The 21119-nt window shown below is 33.8% G+C and overlaps 1 protein-coding gene across 6 annotated transcripts in view; it reads right to left on the bottom strand.

Annotated features, from left to right (window-relative positions):
• The window catches only part of LOC145246885 (tyrosine-protein kinase CSK-like), a 570595-nt gene that overhangs the window by 214558 nt on the left and 334918 nt on the right, over nucleotides 1-21119 (bottom strand). For all 6 annotated transcript variants that reach the window (XM_080108753.1, XM_080108751.1, XM_080108752.1 and 3 more), the window contains one exon: nucleotides 18739-18860. In XM_080108753.1, coding sequence (XP_079964879.1) covers nucleotides 18739-18774 — 36 coding nt within the window. In that variant the 5' untranslated portion in view covers nucleotides 18775-18860. The remainder of the gene's footprint in view (nucleotides 1-18738; nucleotides 18861-21119) is intronic.

Here is a 21119-nt window from a genome sequence, read left to right as displayed (position 1 = left end):
CCCCAACTGTACTGACATGCAAAAGTTCAAGTGCAACGTGAACCAACACCTTGCTGCCCAAATCCCTACATAGTACCCCAGTAGATGTTTCCCCTGATAGTAGCCCCCTACACTAAAGTGGCAATTTGCCTTGTTTGGGGTGAAAATGTAATAAAAAAATAAAAATAAAAATAATAAAAAAAATCCAAGCTAGTTCTTGTTGAATAGAACAGACTAATAAAGAGAGTTTGGACCAGGATAGATTCCTGTGGCATACCAGGAAGAGAGTTTGGACCAGGATAGATTCCTGTGGCATACCAGCGTTAATACAGTGAGTTTCCACCCATCAACTATCATTTTAATAGACTTTTTAGAGAGAAAGGATTTCATGGTCGAAAGAACATTTCTAGCTATTTTGTAGTTTGAAATCATATGAAGTAAACCTTTGTTCAAGAGCCTATCAAATGCCAAATCTAGAAATTAATCTATCAATATATTCACTGATCCTGTGGAAGATTACAATCAGCACGTCGGCTGTTGATTTTTACACGGATGATTCCATAAGGATAAAACATACAAATAACACTGTCTATTTCTTCACATCTAATTATCTATTTCAGTATTTCCATGTATACATCCGTTCTTTTTTTTTCATACTTACCTATATATCTACAATGAAGCAGGTCGTCTTAGAATATAGATAAAAAAATATATATATACATTATTCTAGAAACATAATGAAATTGTTTTAAACATTAAAAACCAGTAATATCACACAATAACAGAGAGTTAAGCCAAACATGAAAGGCAAATAAAAATAAAAAAAACTACCGAGCAACATCGGGTCGGGATAGCTAGTTATGAATAAAATCTTATCAGTAGAAAAAAATAAAAATAGGAACTACTAAAAAAATGGTGATTGATATTTTTAGATTTTATCCACACAAACTTTTTTTTTTTACTTTTTGCTTATTTTATTATTTTAATAAAAAAAAAATACAAAATTAAAAAATATCTCGAGAAAAAAAAGGGAAACCTTCTACCATTATGGTAGAAAGCCAAAATTATAGCCAGAAGAATGGTGGAGAGTAAGACGACTCAAAGAAGCAGCATACATGCTGAGAGACAATCACCTGGGAGACCTAGTATCAAATTTAACACGATATAAGAACCATTAATTATAATATACAGTAATAAGTAAAAACAATATATATATATAAGATCTCTATCCAGTCAAGGTTGACCGAACAAGAGCATACTACATAAATAAAGGGTTCCATTTGAAATTCCGGGTTTGTATTACTGTACACATAGATTCGAAAAAGTTGTCAAAAAACAAATATATATACAACAAACAAATGTTATCAAAGGCAAGATAAGTTACTTTTCTACCAAACTGGATATAATTTTCGTGTTTTTATTCAATGTAACATGTTTATTCAGCTCGAAAAACAGTGTTTATCGATGTATTGGAAAATTCAAGATGGCGTCCGACTCTCGCTTAAACACGGTAAGTTCGGGAAAAGGTGTTATAAATAATAAACTAGACAAAATACTGTTAGAAATTCGCTCAATATATATTACCGTGACATAGGTTGACATATATTCGGTGTTTTTTTAATAGCATTTTGTCTAGTTTATTATTTATAACACCTTTTCTCGAACTTACCGTGTTTAAGAGAGAGTCGGCCGCCATTTTGAATTGTCCAATATATCGGTAAACACTGCATGTATTTCGAGCTGAATAAATATATTACATTGAATAAAAACACAAAAAATATATCCAGTTTGGTAGAAAAGTAACTTATCTTGCCTTTGATAACATTTATTTGTTATATATTTGTTTTTTGACAACTTTTTCGAATCTATGTGTACAGTAATACAAACCCGAAATTTCATCCAAACCCTAGAGAAAGACCTCCAGTCTGTAGTGGAATAGGGACAAAAATGAATGGTAACACTCAATGTTGCCAAGACTAAGCTTCTTTCCTTTAATAGTTGCAAGAAACCTTCTCAACCACCAAAAGCCATGGCTAATGATACATTACTTTAAAGTACTTCGTTCAAACTCCTCAGCTTAATGTTCACAGGGAACATGAATTGGAACAGATACACTGAGGGTATTGCCAAGGCTGCAACAAAGAAGATGCGTTCTCTACTGTACTAGAAAGTTACTTACGCCTGAGAGTATCCTGTACCTCTTCGAGACCACCATTTGCCCATGTATGCCATATTGTTGCGACATGTGGGTTGGTGCGTTTGCTACTAGTCTCTCTCACTTAGAGTTCAAAAGAGAGTCACCAACCTAATAGGTCCCGCACTATCAGCTAGGCTTCAACCGTTGTCCCATCTACAGTATGTTGCATCCCTCTGCCTGTTTTACAAGTATTTTAATGGTAGGTGCTCAGACGAACTACAATACCTTGTTCCTCTGACAAACAGCAAAATCCCACCCCTACACAGAAATCCCTAGATGTAAGAAAGCCTTCTACTCTAATAATTTCTTCCTTACGATTGCTAGACTTTGGAATTCCGTTCCAGGTTCCTGCTTCCCTGACTGTACTGACATGCAGAAATTCAAGTGTAATGTAAACAAACATCTTGCTGCCCAACTCCCTGCATAGTACCCCTACAAATTATGTCCCAGATAGTAGTCCCCTACATCAAAGTAGCACTATGCCTTGTTTGAGGTGAAAATGCAATAAAAAAAATTTTTTTTTTAATTCCCGAGTTTGACAAGATGCATCTGAAGGTTGGAGATTACATTGGAACGTTGTGAAAATGTCACAAATCCAATAAAAAAAATATATGTTGCAGATTCTGTACAAAATAGTCTCTGAAATGCAGTACTATCCAAGTTTAACATTACTTAACTTTAGCAATCTTATGGGAACTGGTGTACTATACTTCTTAGAGATAAGATAATGCATCAATCGGGTAACCTAGTGGAATTATTTACAACATTAAAAAAAAACCCAGTAATATCACATAATAGCCCAAAATGAAAAGCAAATAAAACACTACCGGGTAACGCCGGGTCAGGACAGCTAGTTATAAATAAAAATCTTATCAATAGAAAAAGAAACAGCAAAAATAGGAACTACTAAAAGAATAGCAATTGATATTTTTGGATTCTATCAACTCACGGACAAAAACTGTTTTTTTAACTCCTCGCTGTTCTACAAATGCTCATCAGAAAACAAGACTTCTTTTGTGTCTCCCATAGAAATCCGAAAAACAAAGTAGACATTATTTTTTTGAGCAGTTATTTTAATAACGAGATTAAGTAAAAGGTTACACACTATACACTGTGATGTCATTGTACACAACATTTAGTAGTAATAGTGTAAAACCATTAAGAAAAATTTCAAAAAAATATTAAAAAAATTTTAATTAAAAATAAAAAATCAAGAAATTTAAAATTTAAAAAAAAAAAAAAAAAAAATCAAGAAATTTAAAATAAAAAATACAAAAATTCTAAATAAAAATTTTAAAAAAATCAAGAAATTTAAAATTAAAATAAAAAATCAAGAAATTTAAAATTAAAAAAAATCAATTTAAAATAAAAAATAAAAAAATTTAAAATAAAAAAATAAAAAAATTTAAAATAAAAAAATAAAAAAATTTAAAATAAAAATTTAAAAAAAAACAAGAAATTTAAAATTAAAATAAAAATTAAGAAATTTAAAATAAGTAAACTAAAACCATTTAAGTAAAAGTTAGAAATAAAATAAAGAAAAAATTAAAATAGAAGAAAAAACAAAATTAAATTAAAAAAAAAATAAAATAAAAATAACCCTAATGTTTAGATGGGTAAGTCTATTCTTTGAGATCTGATCGGGTAATCCACAGGATGATTACTAGAAAAGCGGGACATTTGAAGTTGTATTATTTCAATTTTATTGCATCTGACTTATTCACTGGTTAGAAATAAAATTTTAAAAATTAAGAAAAAGTTTTTAAAAATCTAAAATTTAAAAAATAATAATTTTTTTAATTTTAAAAATAAAATAAAAAATAAAATTGCATATTCTGTACAAAATCGACCTCCAAATGCAATATTGGCTAAGTTTAACTTTGGTAATCTTATTGAAATCGTTGTGTTAGACTTTTTAGACACAAAATAATTTCTTCGATTTTCAATATCCGCATTTTGGACAGAAGCAGTAGAAAACAACTTTCAGATTTTCAAAGAGAATATTCTTCTCAAAATATGAAATCCGAAAATTGGAGGAAGACAAAATCTCTAGCTGTGTTACCAATTTTGTTTTTTTAATGATTACAAAACATCAGTTTGATAATGTTGTTGCAACTTTGAAACGAGAAGTAACTGAAGTAACTGCTTTTACTAAAAAGCAAATTTCAGATGAAGTCTGTGCCATCGTGAAATTCTCCACTTTATTTATGATCTTGTAATTTGCCAAAATATTTATCGATCACATCACACAAACTACAACAAATTATAGAAAAGATATACATATGTGTAAACATCCGAGTATGTGACTAAATATGCAGCAATAACACAATTGTGCAGGTTTGTTAGTCGCAATACGAAACAATATTGTAACGGATATCTTCTGAAAAGTAATAAATGATCAACTAAGAAAACTTGATATTTGGAACTTGGAGAATTATTATATTACACTATATATATATATATATATATATATATATATATATAGGGTGTCCCAATAAAATATATACACTCTTTAAATTATCTCAACTTGTTACATGAATACGCTATGCCACGTTCCCAAGAGATATTTAGGAATAAAGAATAGCACTTCCAGCAGGATGGAGCACTTCCCCACTATCATCATGGCGTAAGAACATATCTTAATAGTCACTTGCGAAACAGATAGTTAGGACGAAAAGGAAGTATCGAGTACTGTCCACACTTACCGGATTTGACACCTCCCCCCCCCCATGGATTTTCTCTTTTTTTTTGGAGTGGGTGGAGGCATGCCAACACAGGGTTCACATCACAAAACGAGCTACAATGAAGGAGTTGAAAGCAACCATTGAAAGAAGATGTGTTAACATACCAATTGAACTGATTAGGAACGTTTTTGATTCAATCAGTGAGCGTTGTCAGCTGTTTATAGACCACGATAGCCAATAATTTGAACACTTTCCATAATTAACTAGTTTTTATATTTGTTGACACTATTTTGATGTATGAAACTTTTCTTTCTTATAATAAATGTTGGTTTCATGGTCATTTAAAAAGTGCACACAGCGCTTGGTATTTTCAAATGATACCCATCTGGTACTGACCAGACTCAACGTTGCTTAACTTGAATGATTTAACGAAAACTAATGTGTCAAAGTGATTATGCTGTATACATTATGGAACAGTATTTTAGGCAGATTAGTCTTGGGGAAAACTAATTCATGATGACCGCAGAAAAAATGTCACCCATGGTATCATTAATAAAATTCACAATTCTTTCCGCAGTTCATTTTTATTCCAAATAAACATCTGCTTGTGTTGGACTAGTTCACCAAGTTTCACTTATGGGGGTGGGAAAAAAAGCGATTTGTTTTATTGCTGTTCAATGATGTGGAGACACTTTGAGGATCGTCTCATCAGTAGAAGGTCTGTATCCTGAAGCAGCTTCACTCATCAAACCCAAACTTCTTGTCCCCGATTTTTATCGATGCAATGATTGTAAAGATGATGTTTATGAAAACAATTCCCAGGCTATTCTCGAATTGAAGAGTATGAACACGACCCAAATCAAGGCAATACCAAGAGAGGAGAATGTCAATAAGTATCAACAATTTTTCATCAGGTATCTAGGTGCGCTGGCAATGCACAGGTGCACATTTGGAGTATATCACTGAACAATGATAAAACAAAGGCGTTTGGAGATTCATGACAGAAACTTGGACATGTCAGCCAATAAACCAACATTTATTTCTATCAAATATGGTTGAATTGTGAAAATGCTTTGTGAATTTTATTAACGACTCCATAGGTGTCATTTTGGAGGTGTCAATCTGTACAATGATGAGACGATCAGTAAAGTGCCCCTGCATATTATTAAATGATAGAACGGAAATTGTTGGATATTTATTACTAAAACTTGGTGGACAAGTCAGGTATAGAGAGAAGTTATTTGTTCCAAATATGGTTGGCTTGCAGAAAGGATAGTGAATTTTGTTTTATCACCGTTCAATAATAAACACAGTTACAACATGCAAAACTGAAAATCTATGGATTGTTTTAAACATCTGGGGGAGGGAGGTTAAGATCTGGTATATGTGAAGCCTATTGAGTACCACTTTTCTTACTGACGAGACTATATCAAAAGTGTCCCTGCATATCTTTGAACTAATACTGCAAACACTATTGTGGATTTATGAGCGAAATTTGATGAACAGGTCAGAAGAGTGAAGTATACTTTTTGTACCAAATATGGTTGGCTTGAACAAAGGATTGCGGATTTTAAGGATTTCATCTCACAGAAGAGATGTTGCGAGTTTGTCTCTGATGTAGCGTTATTTTCATGGAAAGTTTCGACTGAGCTTCAATCTATGGTCCCCCCTCGCCAAACTTTCACAAGAAACACTCGTCTAGCTGTAAACACTATCAATAATTTCCCCCACTCTTTATCTGTGCCTAAACCTAAACGTAGATTCCATGAACAAAGCTTCTTTCTTAGAACTACACGCCTGTGGAATTGTCTTCCGTTTTCCTGCTTTCCGGCTGACTACAATATGGTTGTGTTCAAGTCTAAAGTAAATAAGTTCTTGATGAGCCGTTCCATATAAGTTATCAAATTTAACAAATTTTCATTACTAATGATTACTATATTGTCCAATTTCTACTGTACACTCTTTAACCCTTATCCTTGAGTGGCCTCTGGGCCTTGATAATGTGGTGATGCCTATGTAAAAAAAAAAAAAAAAAAAAAAGTTTCATTGGGGAGGAGGGCACACTGTATAATATTAATTTATTACCACTTTCATGAAAAATTAACAGTTTTCTTACAATTTCGGTGAATTGAACCAGGCAATAAGATGTATACAATGCAGGAGATAATCAAGATTATATGCGTCTACTTTGCGTTGAAATCAGTTGTTCGAACTTAATGCATGAACTTTCGAGGGAGAAATGCTCCAATTAGATTCACCATAAAGTGCTGCTTGAACAAATTCAGGGAGTTGAGGAAATGTATAGAAAAAAAAAAAAAAAAACAAATTGCAGTAGTTGTAATTATTCCATCAATAAATGTAATTGCGTTTTAAAAATAAATCTCTTTTCAACTTTTATTCATTTTTTTTTTTTTTTGTAGCATATATATAGGCATAAAAAACACAACCACCTATTCCATTGCATAGACGGAGGGAAGGCACGGTGTGAACATTAATCTGGTCATTGGTTGTGAGAAGGAGGTTAATTTACAACTCTTTAACTCTCACAGGTGAACTATCCAAACCCAACCAAGCAGAGAAATACCAACAGAAGAAAAAAACAAAATTAAAACATAAATTGAGATTGAATTATTTGGAAGTTTGCCAAACCAACAGGTTTTCTGTGTTGATTTGAAATATTTTGCAGCTAATGCAGCAACTAATTTGCACCTGGAACCGGTTAAAAATTGCAGCATACCATTGGCAAAAACGTATCGGCATCAAAGAATTCGTTTTACTTCTGACAAGATATTTTTGTTGCATCCTTGCTTGCATAGCTCTGGGGTTATCACTGCAGATTGCCTTCAGTAAGGTTTCATCTTCAGAAAAATTACAGAATGGTTATATTTATATATATCAATCAAATTATGAGACCATTTAAGGTGCGTGTTTGTGTTTCTTGCATCAACATAACTTTGATAATTACAAATTGAATTGTCATTATTAACATGGCTTCCCGACACTGCCCTGGAGTGCAAACAACAAAATATTAGAGGTAAAAAAGGACGTAACATTGTTTTACCTGCCCCTTCTCTATCCCCCTTCTAATCTCCTAGTTAAAAAGGAGATTAGAAAGTGGAAAATGGATCGTATCTCTTGCTTCCATTATTTTCTTCTTTAATCCTCACATACCATGAGCAATATTTCTGACAAAAGAGGAAGGATTGCTGCTTTCTTGGTTGGAATCTATGCTGGTTTTTGATATTAAAAAAAAAAAAAAAAACGACAACAACACACTCCTGTCTTCAGCTGTGATGACTTTCTCCAGTTGAGTAAAAGTCTACGGATTGTTTTGCCATGATGTTTGAAATTAACCTAAAAAACATCTGGTGGAGGGGAGGTTAAGATCTGATAAATGTGAAGCCTATTCAGGACCACCCTTCTTACTGATGAGACTATATCCAAAGTGCCCTTGCATATCTTTGAACTGTAATGCTACAAGGACTGTTGCTTATATCTCTGTAGATATTTTGCTACTGAACAACAACAAAAAAATTCCTATTTTAGTGGTTGCTTATTTTGGGGTGCTTGAAATCTATATGGTGCACATCTGTTATACCAATCACCTCTCCCAACCCCTAGTCACTTTAGGTTTGTCTCTGGACATTGTGCATGTTACAAGTGACCTCGAAACACTACGTCAAGTGCCACTTATCTCATGGGTAGCTGACCTCATTACCAATTTCCATGCCATAAAATCAAGCATACAAAAATGAAGAAAACCTGCACTTTGTTCCAAGAATTACATGATTATGCACAACTGATTTATTATTTCGTATTTCTTATTAATCCCATTTCAATTTTTAAAGAAAAGAAAAAGATTTGTACACACATATATATATCTCACACCATTACAACAATGATCATATACTATAATGATAATTAAAAACAAGGCTACAAAGGGAGCTAACTCATTCTTGATCATTGTTGTTAATTTGCCCTTTTCTAAGCCAAATTTTGTTAATTTGGCTTTTTCACAAATTGTACTTGGCCTTTTCATTTTTAATACCAGGGCTACCGGGCATTTCCTAGGGTAAAAGTGTAACTTAACTCCTATCTGTCTACTTCCCTCCCCCACCCCCTCTTTTTCAAAGTTACGAGTTCCTTTCTCACACCATTACAACAATGATCGTATATTATGATAATTGAAAACCCGGCTACAAAGGGAGGTAACTCATCCTTGATCATTGTTTTTAATTTGGCCTTTTTAAAGCTAAATTTCGTTAATTTGGCCTTCTTTTCACAAGCGTAAGGTACGAACTAACTAAGGAAAGAACGAGGAGAACAGTATAGATTACTTTATTCTTTATCATTATAATAAACTTTGCAAAATTAAAGCCACCAAAATGTATCGGTTTCTTTGTAAAAAAAAAAATTAAAAAAAAAAAAAAAAAACATTTTTTTTTACACCTGGGCAACACGGCTAGTTATATATATATATATATATATATATATATATATATGAATACTTAATTTTATCACATAAATTAATATGAAAATATAAATTTATGCGTAAATTTTCAGTATTTACTTCAACAGTGCTCAATACACAGGTAGGGCTAGGTAGATAGCCTGATGAATTCTCACGAGAATGAAACATGGAATATTCTGCTTAATTGCCATATATATAAAGTAAACACTAGTGAAACGCTTGATGAGGAGATAGTCAAGAGAATCACAAAAGTCTCCAATGTCTTCTACATCGGCTTTGGAAAGTTTGGGGTATTAAACTTCAAATGAAGATACAGGTCCACAAGGCTGTAGTTCTCACAATACTCTTGCATGGTTTAGAGTCTGACACTGCACAGAAGACAAATTCAACAGTTGGATGTTTTTCACAAAGGTTGTCTTTGAGAAATTTGTGGTTTAAGCGACACGATTGCAAATGTCGAACCTTTTCACCATGTGCGACATTGATGGTATTGAATTCTTTCTTATGAAATCACAGCTGCGCTGGACTGGCCATGTGTTGCGATTGCAAGAGGAAAGAATTTTTAATAAATGATGTACAGTCAACTTGACAGTGGTTACCGGACATAAGGCCGACCACTACTTAGGTACAAGGACAAATCAAAAATTAATCTCTTAGCTGGCAAAATAAACCCTGCTGCCTTCGAAAATAGGGATTGATCGTAATGAATGGAAATCTACATATTTTTTTTTTTTTTTTTTTACATTTTTACCCCAAACAAGGCAAATTGCCACTTTGGTGTAGGGGGCTACTATCAGGGGCAACAACTACTAGGGTACTATGTAGGGATTTGGGCAGCAAGATGTCGGTTCACGTTACACTTGAACTTCTACACGTCAGTACTGTTGGGGAAGCAGGGACCTGGAATGGAATTCCAAAGTCTAGCGGTTCTGGGGAAGAAACTATTGGAGTAGAAAGATCTTTTACATCTAGGGATCTCTACAGTGTGGGGGTGGGATTTAGCATGCTTCAATGGCAAAAGAATGCAGCATCAAACTAGGAAAAGAAGTATTGCCCGTCCTTCCAGCCATGTACTCCAATAATTAACACTCTTGCACAATTTGTGGACTTCTTTGTAGATCATTTGTTGGACTGAAGTGTCCTCTGTGACTTACACACAAGGTTAAATAGATGAAGTTGTGATTACCTCATACATCAAAATTGATGGGAGGGTTCATTTTATATATATATATTGTAATATTCAGACTTCTACTTGTAAGAATATTCTCATGTGCATTTGCTATGTATGTCTGCTGCCTTTGCACTCATACATATTTAATTTCCCTCAATTTCTGTGTTAATTGCTGGTAGCCCAAGCATAGAATGTTAGCCTACAGACTCAGGGTTTATTTTGTGACTGGGTTCGAATCTCTGGCAGTAATTGTCATTTTCTACACTGATGATTGCATTAGCATAAAACACTGTCTGTAGGGATAAAAATATTATAAGGTTGGTGGGAAAAATCCCAGCAGAGCACTTGATTAAGGAAAATTAAAATAAGTGTAATATTTACTACAGATCAAAAACCATCGGTACTGTCGGTTTCAAATCAAAGCAAAGGGGATGAATATCTGGTTGCTTATGTTCGACTCTCATCAGCCTCTATGTCTAAGGACCAATGAGATGGTCAAACAAAAGCAACCAGAGATTAGTTCCCTTTGTTTGAAATAGATGGTATCAATAGTATTTTGATCTTCTGAAATGTATACACACACACATCTGTGGCAATTGTTTGGTAGCCCTGAGGTAAAGGCTTAGCAAATGGAGCAAAAGGTGGCTTTGCCACTGGGTTCAAATCTCATAGCCAGCAGGAATTGTCGCCCCTACACTGATGATTGCATAACCATGAAACACTAGCGTTTGTAGGTATAAAGAATAATCATTAAATTCATATATTAGAGGAGACAATCAGACCAAAACAAAAAACAAAACCCAAACAAAATTCATCCCAAAACAGAAAAACTAAAGCTGGCTTGCTAGGACATATAGAGGGTGACCCCCCCCCCCCCAAAAAAAAAACCCAGAGGACATTCAATTGTTTTTCTGAAAATTTTACAGTCAATGGAGAAAAAAAAGCCAAAGACGTTTGATGTTTTGATGTGATGTTTTGAATATAATAAACTAGTTATGGCCAAAGTTTCATTTCATTCAAACAAAACACTAAGAAACAGGGCCTAATTAGAGTTGAGGCCCGTTTTTTTGAGTCACCCTGTGTGTGTGTGTGTGTGTATATATATATATATATATATAAAAGCAAATTATATATTTATATAGGCAAATTTGGGCATATTTAATTCATTTAAAAATATAGGTTCTCTTTTACCAATTGTCATAAGATTCTAACCATAGAACAGTATTATAATCTTCAAAAAACCTGCAAATTTTTATGTAGTTTTGTCCCATAGAACCAAAGATATGAGCATTTCAATATTCAATTTGGCTACCAGTATAGATATCTCCATATACAGTAGAACCCTGGGATACGTTTTTTCAGGTTACGACGATGTGGAAGATGATGTTTTTCCAGCTCCCAGTTATAGTATTTGCCCTGCCTTATGCCGTTATTTATAATGTTATTTGATTATATATGTGGGTATTATACACTGTACTGTATTTTGTTACTAATTTTAAATGCCGTATCCCAGGGGTCTACCTTATATATTTATTAGAAGGTAAACAATTACCTTTAGTAGGTACAAACATCCATCTGTTTCAATCAAAAGACTTCATCAGGTGACCCTGAACCATCTAACACTAAAGAAAAAAGGCTTTTTTCTTTTGAGTCAGATGGTTCAGGGTCGCCTGATGAAGTCTCTTGATTGAAACAGATGTCTGTAGCAACCAAATGTAATTGTTTACTTTCTAATAAATAAAAAAAATATTTTGCTCTAGTTATCAAGTACTATCTAACAACCTCGTGGAGTTCATTAGTTCCTACTTTTGAATATCTCAAGCTCGGATTTATATATCACCTTCTTTTGGCAATTTTATAAATTCCAAATCTCAGCGATTATTGATCAGAATTTAACAAATGAAGGCTTGTTAGAAAGGTAATGACCTGAATTGTGTAGTAGGCTATGTGATATTTGCCCTTAAGGTCGCACATTAAGGGGATTATCCATCATCCAGCCTATTTTTGGCACTTTTTTTTACAGCTATAAAATGTTTCACTCACAGTCATTTGTTTTGCATATAAATTACAAAATATCTGATATTTCCCCAAAACCTCTGGCCTTGATGGAGGGGGAGACTAAAACTTACTATGGTTTCAAATGATCTGAAATAACAGCAAGGGGAGACGTGATTCCAAATATTTCTCATATGTTATATCTCCCCTCTTTGGTTTTAATACATAAATACATTTCAGTGTATAAACGTTTTTGGATACTGGAGATATTCATAATTGTACCCTATTTCCAAAAGAGGGGAGATATAATATATGAGAAATATTTGGAATCAAGTCTCCTCTTGCTGTTATTTCAGATCATTTGAAACCATAGCAGCAAGTTTTAGTCTTCTCTCCATCAAGGCCAGAGGTTTTGAGTGTACACACACACAGGGTGAACCAAAAATAGGTGGACAGTAAAAAAACAGATCACATATACATATAACTATATGTAAGAATCATATTAATGAAAATTAAACGTTATTTATCAACGCTCAAACTGTTTTCCTTCTTAATTTACACAGCTTCGAAGTCTTCCTCTTATGCTTCCACAAACATTTTCCTACTTTGGGCTCATCTCATAGATACGAGTTAAAAATTTAAAAATCTTCTATCTATAAATATAAAAGCGAAAATGTATGTATGTATTATGTATGTGTGTTCGCTTTTCCTGTGTGTCTACAAAAGGCTTCTTTCAGAGAAGCGGTCAGTCGGTTCACAACTTTTTAAAACTTTTTATATCACATACAAATTGTAATATCTCACAGTTAACAACGAAGCTCGCCTGTCTATTTACTTTGGTCGATTTCGGGAAGATAAATATTCAATATTTGTCGCTCGCCGCATGTGGGTTAGTCTTTTTCCTATAACATCTTCGGGGGGGGGGGGGGGGGCGTTCAAATACTATCCCGCAGTCAAAACTTGACCTCATTTAAAACGGGCACCTGCTAAATCCAAGTAATTAAATAAATTCAAACGTGTTTCTGTTAGCATCTCGCGGTGGGGCAATGGTTAACATCGCACGTTTTTTTTTTTTTTTTTTTTCACACTTTAATTTACAACTTTGCCTCAAGGGTTCGGGTTCGATCCTCAGACTTACTTTTTTTTTTTTTAACCCCCCCCCCCGCCCCAAACACCCGGGCAACGCCGGGTACCCCTCGCTAGTAATCTATAAAATAAAGTCAAATGACAGAAACAAACGATATGTCATTATGTTCACTTGTTGGGAAAGGATAGGGGGGGGGGTCCCAACGCTTCACGCTCAATGGCGCCAAGAACAGTTTTAATATTGCTACCTTCTTAAATGTTTTAATCATTTGCTTTCTAACTGGCAACTTAATTAATAACAGCAACAAAAAGAAATAATCACCATTCATATATTTTATGATGCCTAGTCAGATTAGCACTTACCTAACCATCATGTTGCATTTCAAAATACTGTCCTTGGTTGATCACATAGCTGCCAATAAAGCCATAGAATATTTCATATTCTTTTTAGATTTTATCTATTGTTTGTTTGCTTTTTCTCTCCCCCCCCCCTCCGGGACAAAAGGAGGGTGGACCTGTAAATTCACTCTTGTCCATTCGTCTGTCCGCACTTTTCTCAATAACTACATCTTGGAATTTCTTGAAAATTTGCCCAAACATTAAACATGATATGAGTAAAAAAAAAGAAAAGTAACGGATTTTCCGGGAAATCTCCAGTTGCCCCCCTAGAAGTGCCTTTTGAGTTAAAAAAAAATGGCTAGAATCGACACTTTTGTGCTTATTAAAAAAAAAAAAAGAATTGATGCCTTGGATTTTTTATAAAACTTTCTGAAAAGTTGTAACTGATTTCTATATAATTTTATTTGTCTATACTTCGTAATAACTTTTGGGTGTGCCGCAGGGTCTCTTTTAGGGCTTTAAAAAAACACACACACACACACTCAATTTTTGGGACTATTTTACCATATTTGTCCAAAATTTTGTGTGTATGTCTATTTAGCAGTTTGCATGATGATGAACGCAAATTTAAATATGTTAAGGCTTTTGGGACTTTTGGAGCTAAGTGGGGGGGGGCAAATGCTGAACTTAGTCATTTTTTTATGCCTCAATCACTGTGCACTCACAAGAGACCATGCATAGTTCATTTGTTTTTTTCCTTAATCATTAAGTGGAACTACTGCATTTATTAATCAGCAGAGCATTATTACTGTCGATGAAGAGAAAAGCATGTAGATGTAGCGTCAAAATATTCAGTTCAATGTCTATTTCGCAATGTGGCATGTGTTGGGAAACTTTTAAAATAACCTCATTTTTGTAAAAAATATATTGCTTAAAATGCAACAAATTTTCTTTGGAAATCATTTCCTGAAACCGAAACAAGATTTTTATAAATCGGATGCCTTCCTGCTACCAACCACTGAAGTAATAGGGAGACACCATCTCTAGGTGATTGCCTACCAAGACTAAAAAGCACTTCACACTTGCACTTATGATATAAGAATCATATGATGGATGTGTAATGAATCTTAAAGACAAATTTAGATCTGCTGACCTCAGAGGAAGATTAGATTTATACATTTATACAGTATAGAGAAATGTGTGCAGAACAGGAGATCTCGAATATGGTCACATTGGGGGGGGGATGGATCAGAGTTCTTGGATTAACCCTTTACCGCCAAATTGTACTTTCAAGTCGCCTTTCAAATAAATAAATAAATAAACACCTGTATAGGAAATATTTCCTACTCTTACAACTGGTCTTCAAAGTACAGGTCTATGCACAGTTACAACAATATGCACAGTTCAACAAGTGAAACAAAGAGTTTGTTTATGTTCGTGCGTCACTCGCACGCTAATTTCCGTCACGTGTGGATTTCCTGATTAAAAACTTTATTGCATCAAAAAATTCTGGCGGTAAAGGGTTAATCGAGGTAGCAAAGTGAGCACATAGAGTGTTGTGGCCTTGCAGGTCGATAATAATCAAGACAGTCATATTAATTAACAAAAAATGCATTAGCACAAGTGTGTTACAGAAATACACGTCATTATTTGCTACCCACATGTTAGATATAACTATATTTATCATCTCTGGTTCAATCCATTATTCCTGAAATAAACTCCACGAAGCCAGAGTTGCACCAAAAAAAGGTAATGCTGACTGTTTGCTGGTCTGTGATCGGTTTCATCCATTAGTTTTTTTTAAATGCAGGTGAAACCATTACAGCTGCAAAGTGCTGACAACAAATGGGTGAAATGCATCAGAAACTTTGACAACTTCGGGTCCAGATCAAAGTGTAGTATCTGTTCTTCAGATCTACACTTCAATTTCTTGTTCTCTGTCAGTGGAGAAGAAATCCTTCACGATTGAGACAATTTTTATTTTTGTTCCTTTTCTCCACATTAAAAAACGACCCTGGTGTCTAACTCTGCCCTGGTGGGGAGGCATTGTAAATAGGAACATCTAACATTAGTCAACAGAAAAAGCCTAATTCTCCTCCACAACAATGTCCAACTGTACGTTGCGAAACAGAATTGGGCTACGAAACTGCCTCATCCACCATACTCTCCAGACTTATCAACCAACTGCCACTTTTTCAAGCATCAAAACAACTTTCTGTATGAGAAATGTTTAAAAAACCTGTGACACCAAAAACACTTTCAGCAACCTCATCACCACCAGTATGCAAGATTTTTACATGACTGGCATCATTACACTTGATGATGCTTATTTCGATTGATATATTTTTGTTCGAGCCAAGATATGTTCATCTGAATTTAAAAGTTAAAAACTACAGGAACTTGTTTTTTTTTGTTTTGTTTTTAATATAATCACTTAATCACTTGTGATATAATCACTTCATCACTTGTGATATAATCACTTCATCACTTGTGATATAATCACTTCATCACTTGTGATATAATCACTTAATTTTTTTTTAATGTTAAAGAATTAAACAACTTTAAAAAATTGTTTTCCACTTTTGTTAATTTTAAAAGAAAATCCAAAAGTTTTTTTTTTTGCTTTACAGCATATCAAACTTTTTTTTTTTTTTAGGAAAAAGATTCATTTGATGCTGAATTCGGTCATTTTGGTAAATAAATAATTAAAGATGTAAAAACTTTTATAATATTTCGTTTAGTTTGGTTGTTTTGTAGAAAAAATTGTTTTTGTGCTTGGCTTTGCAGAACATGATTGAGTTTTGCAAAGAAAAAGAAAAAAAAAACATGAATGTTTGATTCATTTTAGATGAGGAAGCCGGTGAAAATGTAAAATGTCTTAAAAGTCAATTGTAATTAATAATAACGTACATGATAGAAAAGAAGGCAGACGATGGAGTTGAAATCATTTTCTGTTGTGCACGTTTGCAGCATTTCCAATTCACCTTTCAAAAGATGAGCAATTTAGTTCGGTGTTATTACCAGAGAGCTTTATTCCGAGATGCATATCACCAATGGAATCGTTAATACATTTCACAATCCAATCTAAAATTCAACCATGTTTGAGATTAATAATAAGACTGATAATCTAAACGCAGATTCCATGAACAAAGCTTCCTTTCTAGAACTGCCCACCTGTGGAACACTGTTCCACCAGCCTGCTTCCCGGCCAACTACAATATTGTAGCCTTCAAGTCCAATGTAAACAAGTTCTTGCTAAACCGTCCCCTTAATCAAATTATGCGCAATTTACACCATTACGGATCACTACACTACCACCCCACATTCATTAACCCATATCCTCGAGTAGCCTTTGTGCTTTCATAAGTGGTGACTCCCTTGTAAAAAAAAAAAAAATAAAAAATAAAAAAAATAAAAAATAAATTTCATTCTAAAACTGACTTGTCCACCAATTTACCGTTATGAAGGTTTAACAGTTTTTGTTTTATCACCACAGATTTGGATTTTTGATGAAAGTGAAGTATTGTTGTGTAGTCGTTTGATATAAACTATATACAGAGTGACACCAAGATGTCAGCCATGGAATCGTTAGTAAAATTCACAATTCTTTCTGCAATCCAACCATGTTTGATAGAAATAAAATTGAATCTACGCCTACTAATTTTCACATTTGTCATAGGATTAGTTAAGCAAGAAAAAGGGATTCTTCCTTTACGACTTTGAGATCCGGATTACAGATTTCTGCTGATGATGTGATGATTCCGATACAATCGCCGATTCTGATTCCAATTCTTTATAAATCTTCAAATATTTAACAAAGATTTTTAACCCTCCCCCCACACACACCTCACCCCGTTACATTAAAAACATGTTAAATGTGAATATATTTTTTCAAATGTAAAAATACACGTGTGTGGGGGAAGGGGAGAGGTATCTATCGATTTTAGTTTTACTGATAGTTTAAAATCAATAAATATTTATAATTCATTATTATTGCTAATAAGCAGTGGAAGATTTTGTTTTAAACAAAATCAAATATAAAAACGTCATTAAACAAATTGTTTTTGACATTAGAAAATGGACACATTTTTCCGATTCTGATACCAATTCCGATGCCGCAAAAAGTTCTGATTTTCATGATTCCGATAAATTGTCCCAACACTAATTTCTGCATATGACGTCACAGACAGGAAGTTCATAATGAGATGGAGTGAAGATGTTTTTCTCTGTGGCTGCTAAAAGAAAAGGATTCACTTGCAGTTTTTACTTGGGGGGGGGGGTCACTGATCATGAAGGTCTAGAGGCAACTCTCGGATAAGAGTTAACAAATGAGTGTCACGTAGATGGCAAGACAACACCACGATGATCAGTAATGGTGGAACTTGGATAGGGTTTGATTATACAAGACGACGCCTCAACAGGAACTTATTTACATTGGAATTGAAAACGACCATGTTATAGTCACATGGGAAGCAGTTCAACAGTACCGTGTTCCACAGAAGGACGGTTCTAGGAAAGAAACTTTGCTCATGGAATTTTCACTTAGTTTTAGGCACTTTTCAGAGTATTGTGTTCGGCCCTCCCTACGAGAAGCGAGTAACAAGAATTTTGAAGCAAAATGTGAAAATACAAGAAAACATCAAAACGCATATCATAATTGACCAAGAATATCGTTAACATTTTTTTTTTTCCTCCACCAAGCCACAATTCATGTGTCAACCATGGAACAACTATGAATGACGTGAAATCTGGTAGGTATCCCAAAAAGAAAAAAAAATCTGGTTGAAAAAGAGGTGGGGTGGGGGAGGTCACTTACCTGGGGATAATGAACTGATCTTGGCTCCATGGGCATGCCTAGAACCTCTCAGCACCCCTTCGGTGAAGATCCATATACTATGACAGCTAAGTCCCTCCAGTAACAAATCAGAGATGATAGACCTGCCAAGAAAGAAAGAAAATATAAGGATCATATAGCGAATATAAAACAGGATAAGTTTTTTTTTTTTTTTCATGTGAAAAAACAAACAAAACAAAAATTCCTCCCCTTCCTTTTCTAAAGTTTCCGGTTTGAATCACGCAAACACTTATACAGAATTTGCTGTATAGATAATGTGGTTAAATAAATAGTGACTTAAAACTTATACAGGATACAATCAGAAAAATCAAGAGTTTTTTGAGTATCAAAATAGAAACATTATTTTTTAGCTTAATTTCCAATTCCAAAAACGATTCTTCTGATTGATTCTTCTCGTCTTTGTTGAAAACCTAGTTTTTTATTGCTGATAATTAGGGCTATGACAAGAGAATATTCTTTTCATTATTTTGATTCGAATATATATCAGTTAATATCTTATTTTTATTTTTTTTTTTTTAGATAGAGTGATGTGGTTCTCGATTGATTAACTGCATCGGATATATACTGGTCAAAACAATAAGAACATTCTTTTGTCATAGTTATCTACTGATAATAATTTATGTAATGATGAACATTTGATATCAAAATACCAGAAAAACTAAAATTTATAGATCACTAGCAGGGTGACTCGACGTTACCCAGGATTGAATAATGATTAACAAGTGTTTCACACTCCCATATTTTTTATTGTCATCGAAATCGGTGAAATCGACTATTTTTAAAATCAAATCGATTTATTGTCTGCTCTAGTCAGGAACCCACCGCGATGCACCAAGAAGCTTCACATGCCTCTCTGTAGTGACTTACTCCACAATACATTGTTGTCTACATTGTAGAGAACACACTGTTGATTTTATAAAATTATTTTTATATATAACGGTTGAATTTAATTCTAAAATGCAAAAGTCAAATATCATGGTTCAATGGTGCTCTAAACAGAAACAATAAATTAGGACACGCCCCTGTCATACCAAATAACCTACTGTTGATTTTATATGCCTGGCCTTTCTGCCTCTGTAGTGATAATCGCTTCAACTTATGTTTAAAATGAAAAAGCCAAGTATCATGGTTCAATTGTGCTTTAAACAGATTCGTTTCAAACGCGCAACTCCCATATCAAATAAGCTACTGATGATTTTATATGCTGGGCCTTTCTGCTTGTGTGGTAATAAAACTTCTCAAAATGCACTTGTGATGTTAGGCTGTATAAGCTGTTAACTTTGATCAAAATCGTCTGATTTTTTCGATTATTGATTATCAATAATTATTGAAGATATTCCTATACAAAACCTATCCAAGAACACTGCCAGGCATATAAAATACATTTGTGCGAAACTTAATAAAAATCGTCCTAGCCGCTTAGGGGTCCATAGGGAATGAACTTGCACACACAAAGTTCCTTTTATATAATAGAACATAGATAATGATTTTATGTAAAAAAAATTTTTTTAAATGGCACAAGTGGCTGTTTATGAAAAAAAGGCACAAATGGATAGATAATAAAAAATAGCACAAGAGAAAAATACATACTAAAATCTCAATGATTTTATTAAAATCTTGGATAAAAGAGAAAACATTAACAAGTTTTTGAATTTAAAAGAAAATTAAATTTACATTTTAAAGTAGATGAGGATTCTCCGCTAACCCCCCCTCCAAACGAAATTCTATTAAAAAAAATTTTTGATATCGATTTTAGAATCGGTATTTTTTTTTTTTTTACCCTAAAAAGAAAATGTGCATATAGTATATATCTTCACAAACATAAAAATATGCTTTCGTGTGTGTGTGCGCGGTGTGTGTGTGTGTGCGCGTGTGAATTGGGGAAGGTTGATCTACAGATTTTAGTTTTACTGGGAGTCGAAAAATAAATAAATATTTATCATTTTATCAGTGCCTGTTTTGCAAGTACCTTAATGGAATGTGCTCTGATGAACTCTTAACATTTGTGCCCCCTTGATGTACATACTCCTGATTAACCAGACAATTAGCAAAATCCTAACCCTTTACTGATGAAGTTCGTAGATGCCAGAAAGTCTTCTATAATAGTTTCTTCCCGTGTACTGCTAGACTTTGGAATTCCCTCCAAGTTTCTTGCTTCCCTGACTGTACTAAAACGCAAAAGTTTAAATGTAATGCGAACAGACATCTCACTACTTAACTCCGACGAGTTTACAGTTAAGCACAACTGTAAATAGTAACCCCTTACGTTCCAAGTGTCAATATGCCTTGTTTGGGGTGAAAACGAGTTTTAAAATAAAGTTATACTTTTGCCCGGACAACAT

Source organism: Euprymna scolopes, chromosome 24 (assembly GCF_053919585.1).
Source record: "Euprymna scolopes isolate OS-2025 chromosome 24, ASM5391958v1, whole genome shotgun sequence".
Classification (NCBI taxonomy): Eukaryota; Metazoa; Mollusca; class Cephalopoda; order Sepiida; family Sepiolidae; genus Euprymna; species Euprymna scolopes.
This window is presented reverse-complemented; position numbering and strand designations above follow the sequence as displayed.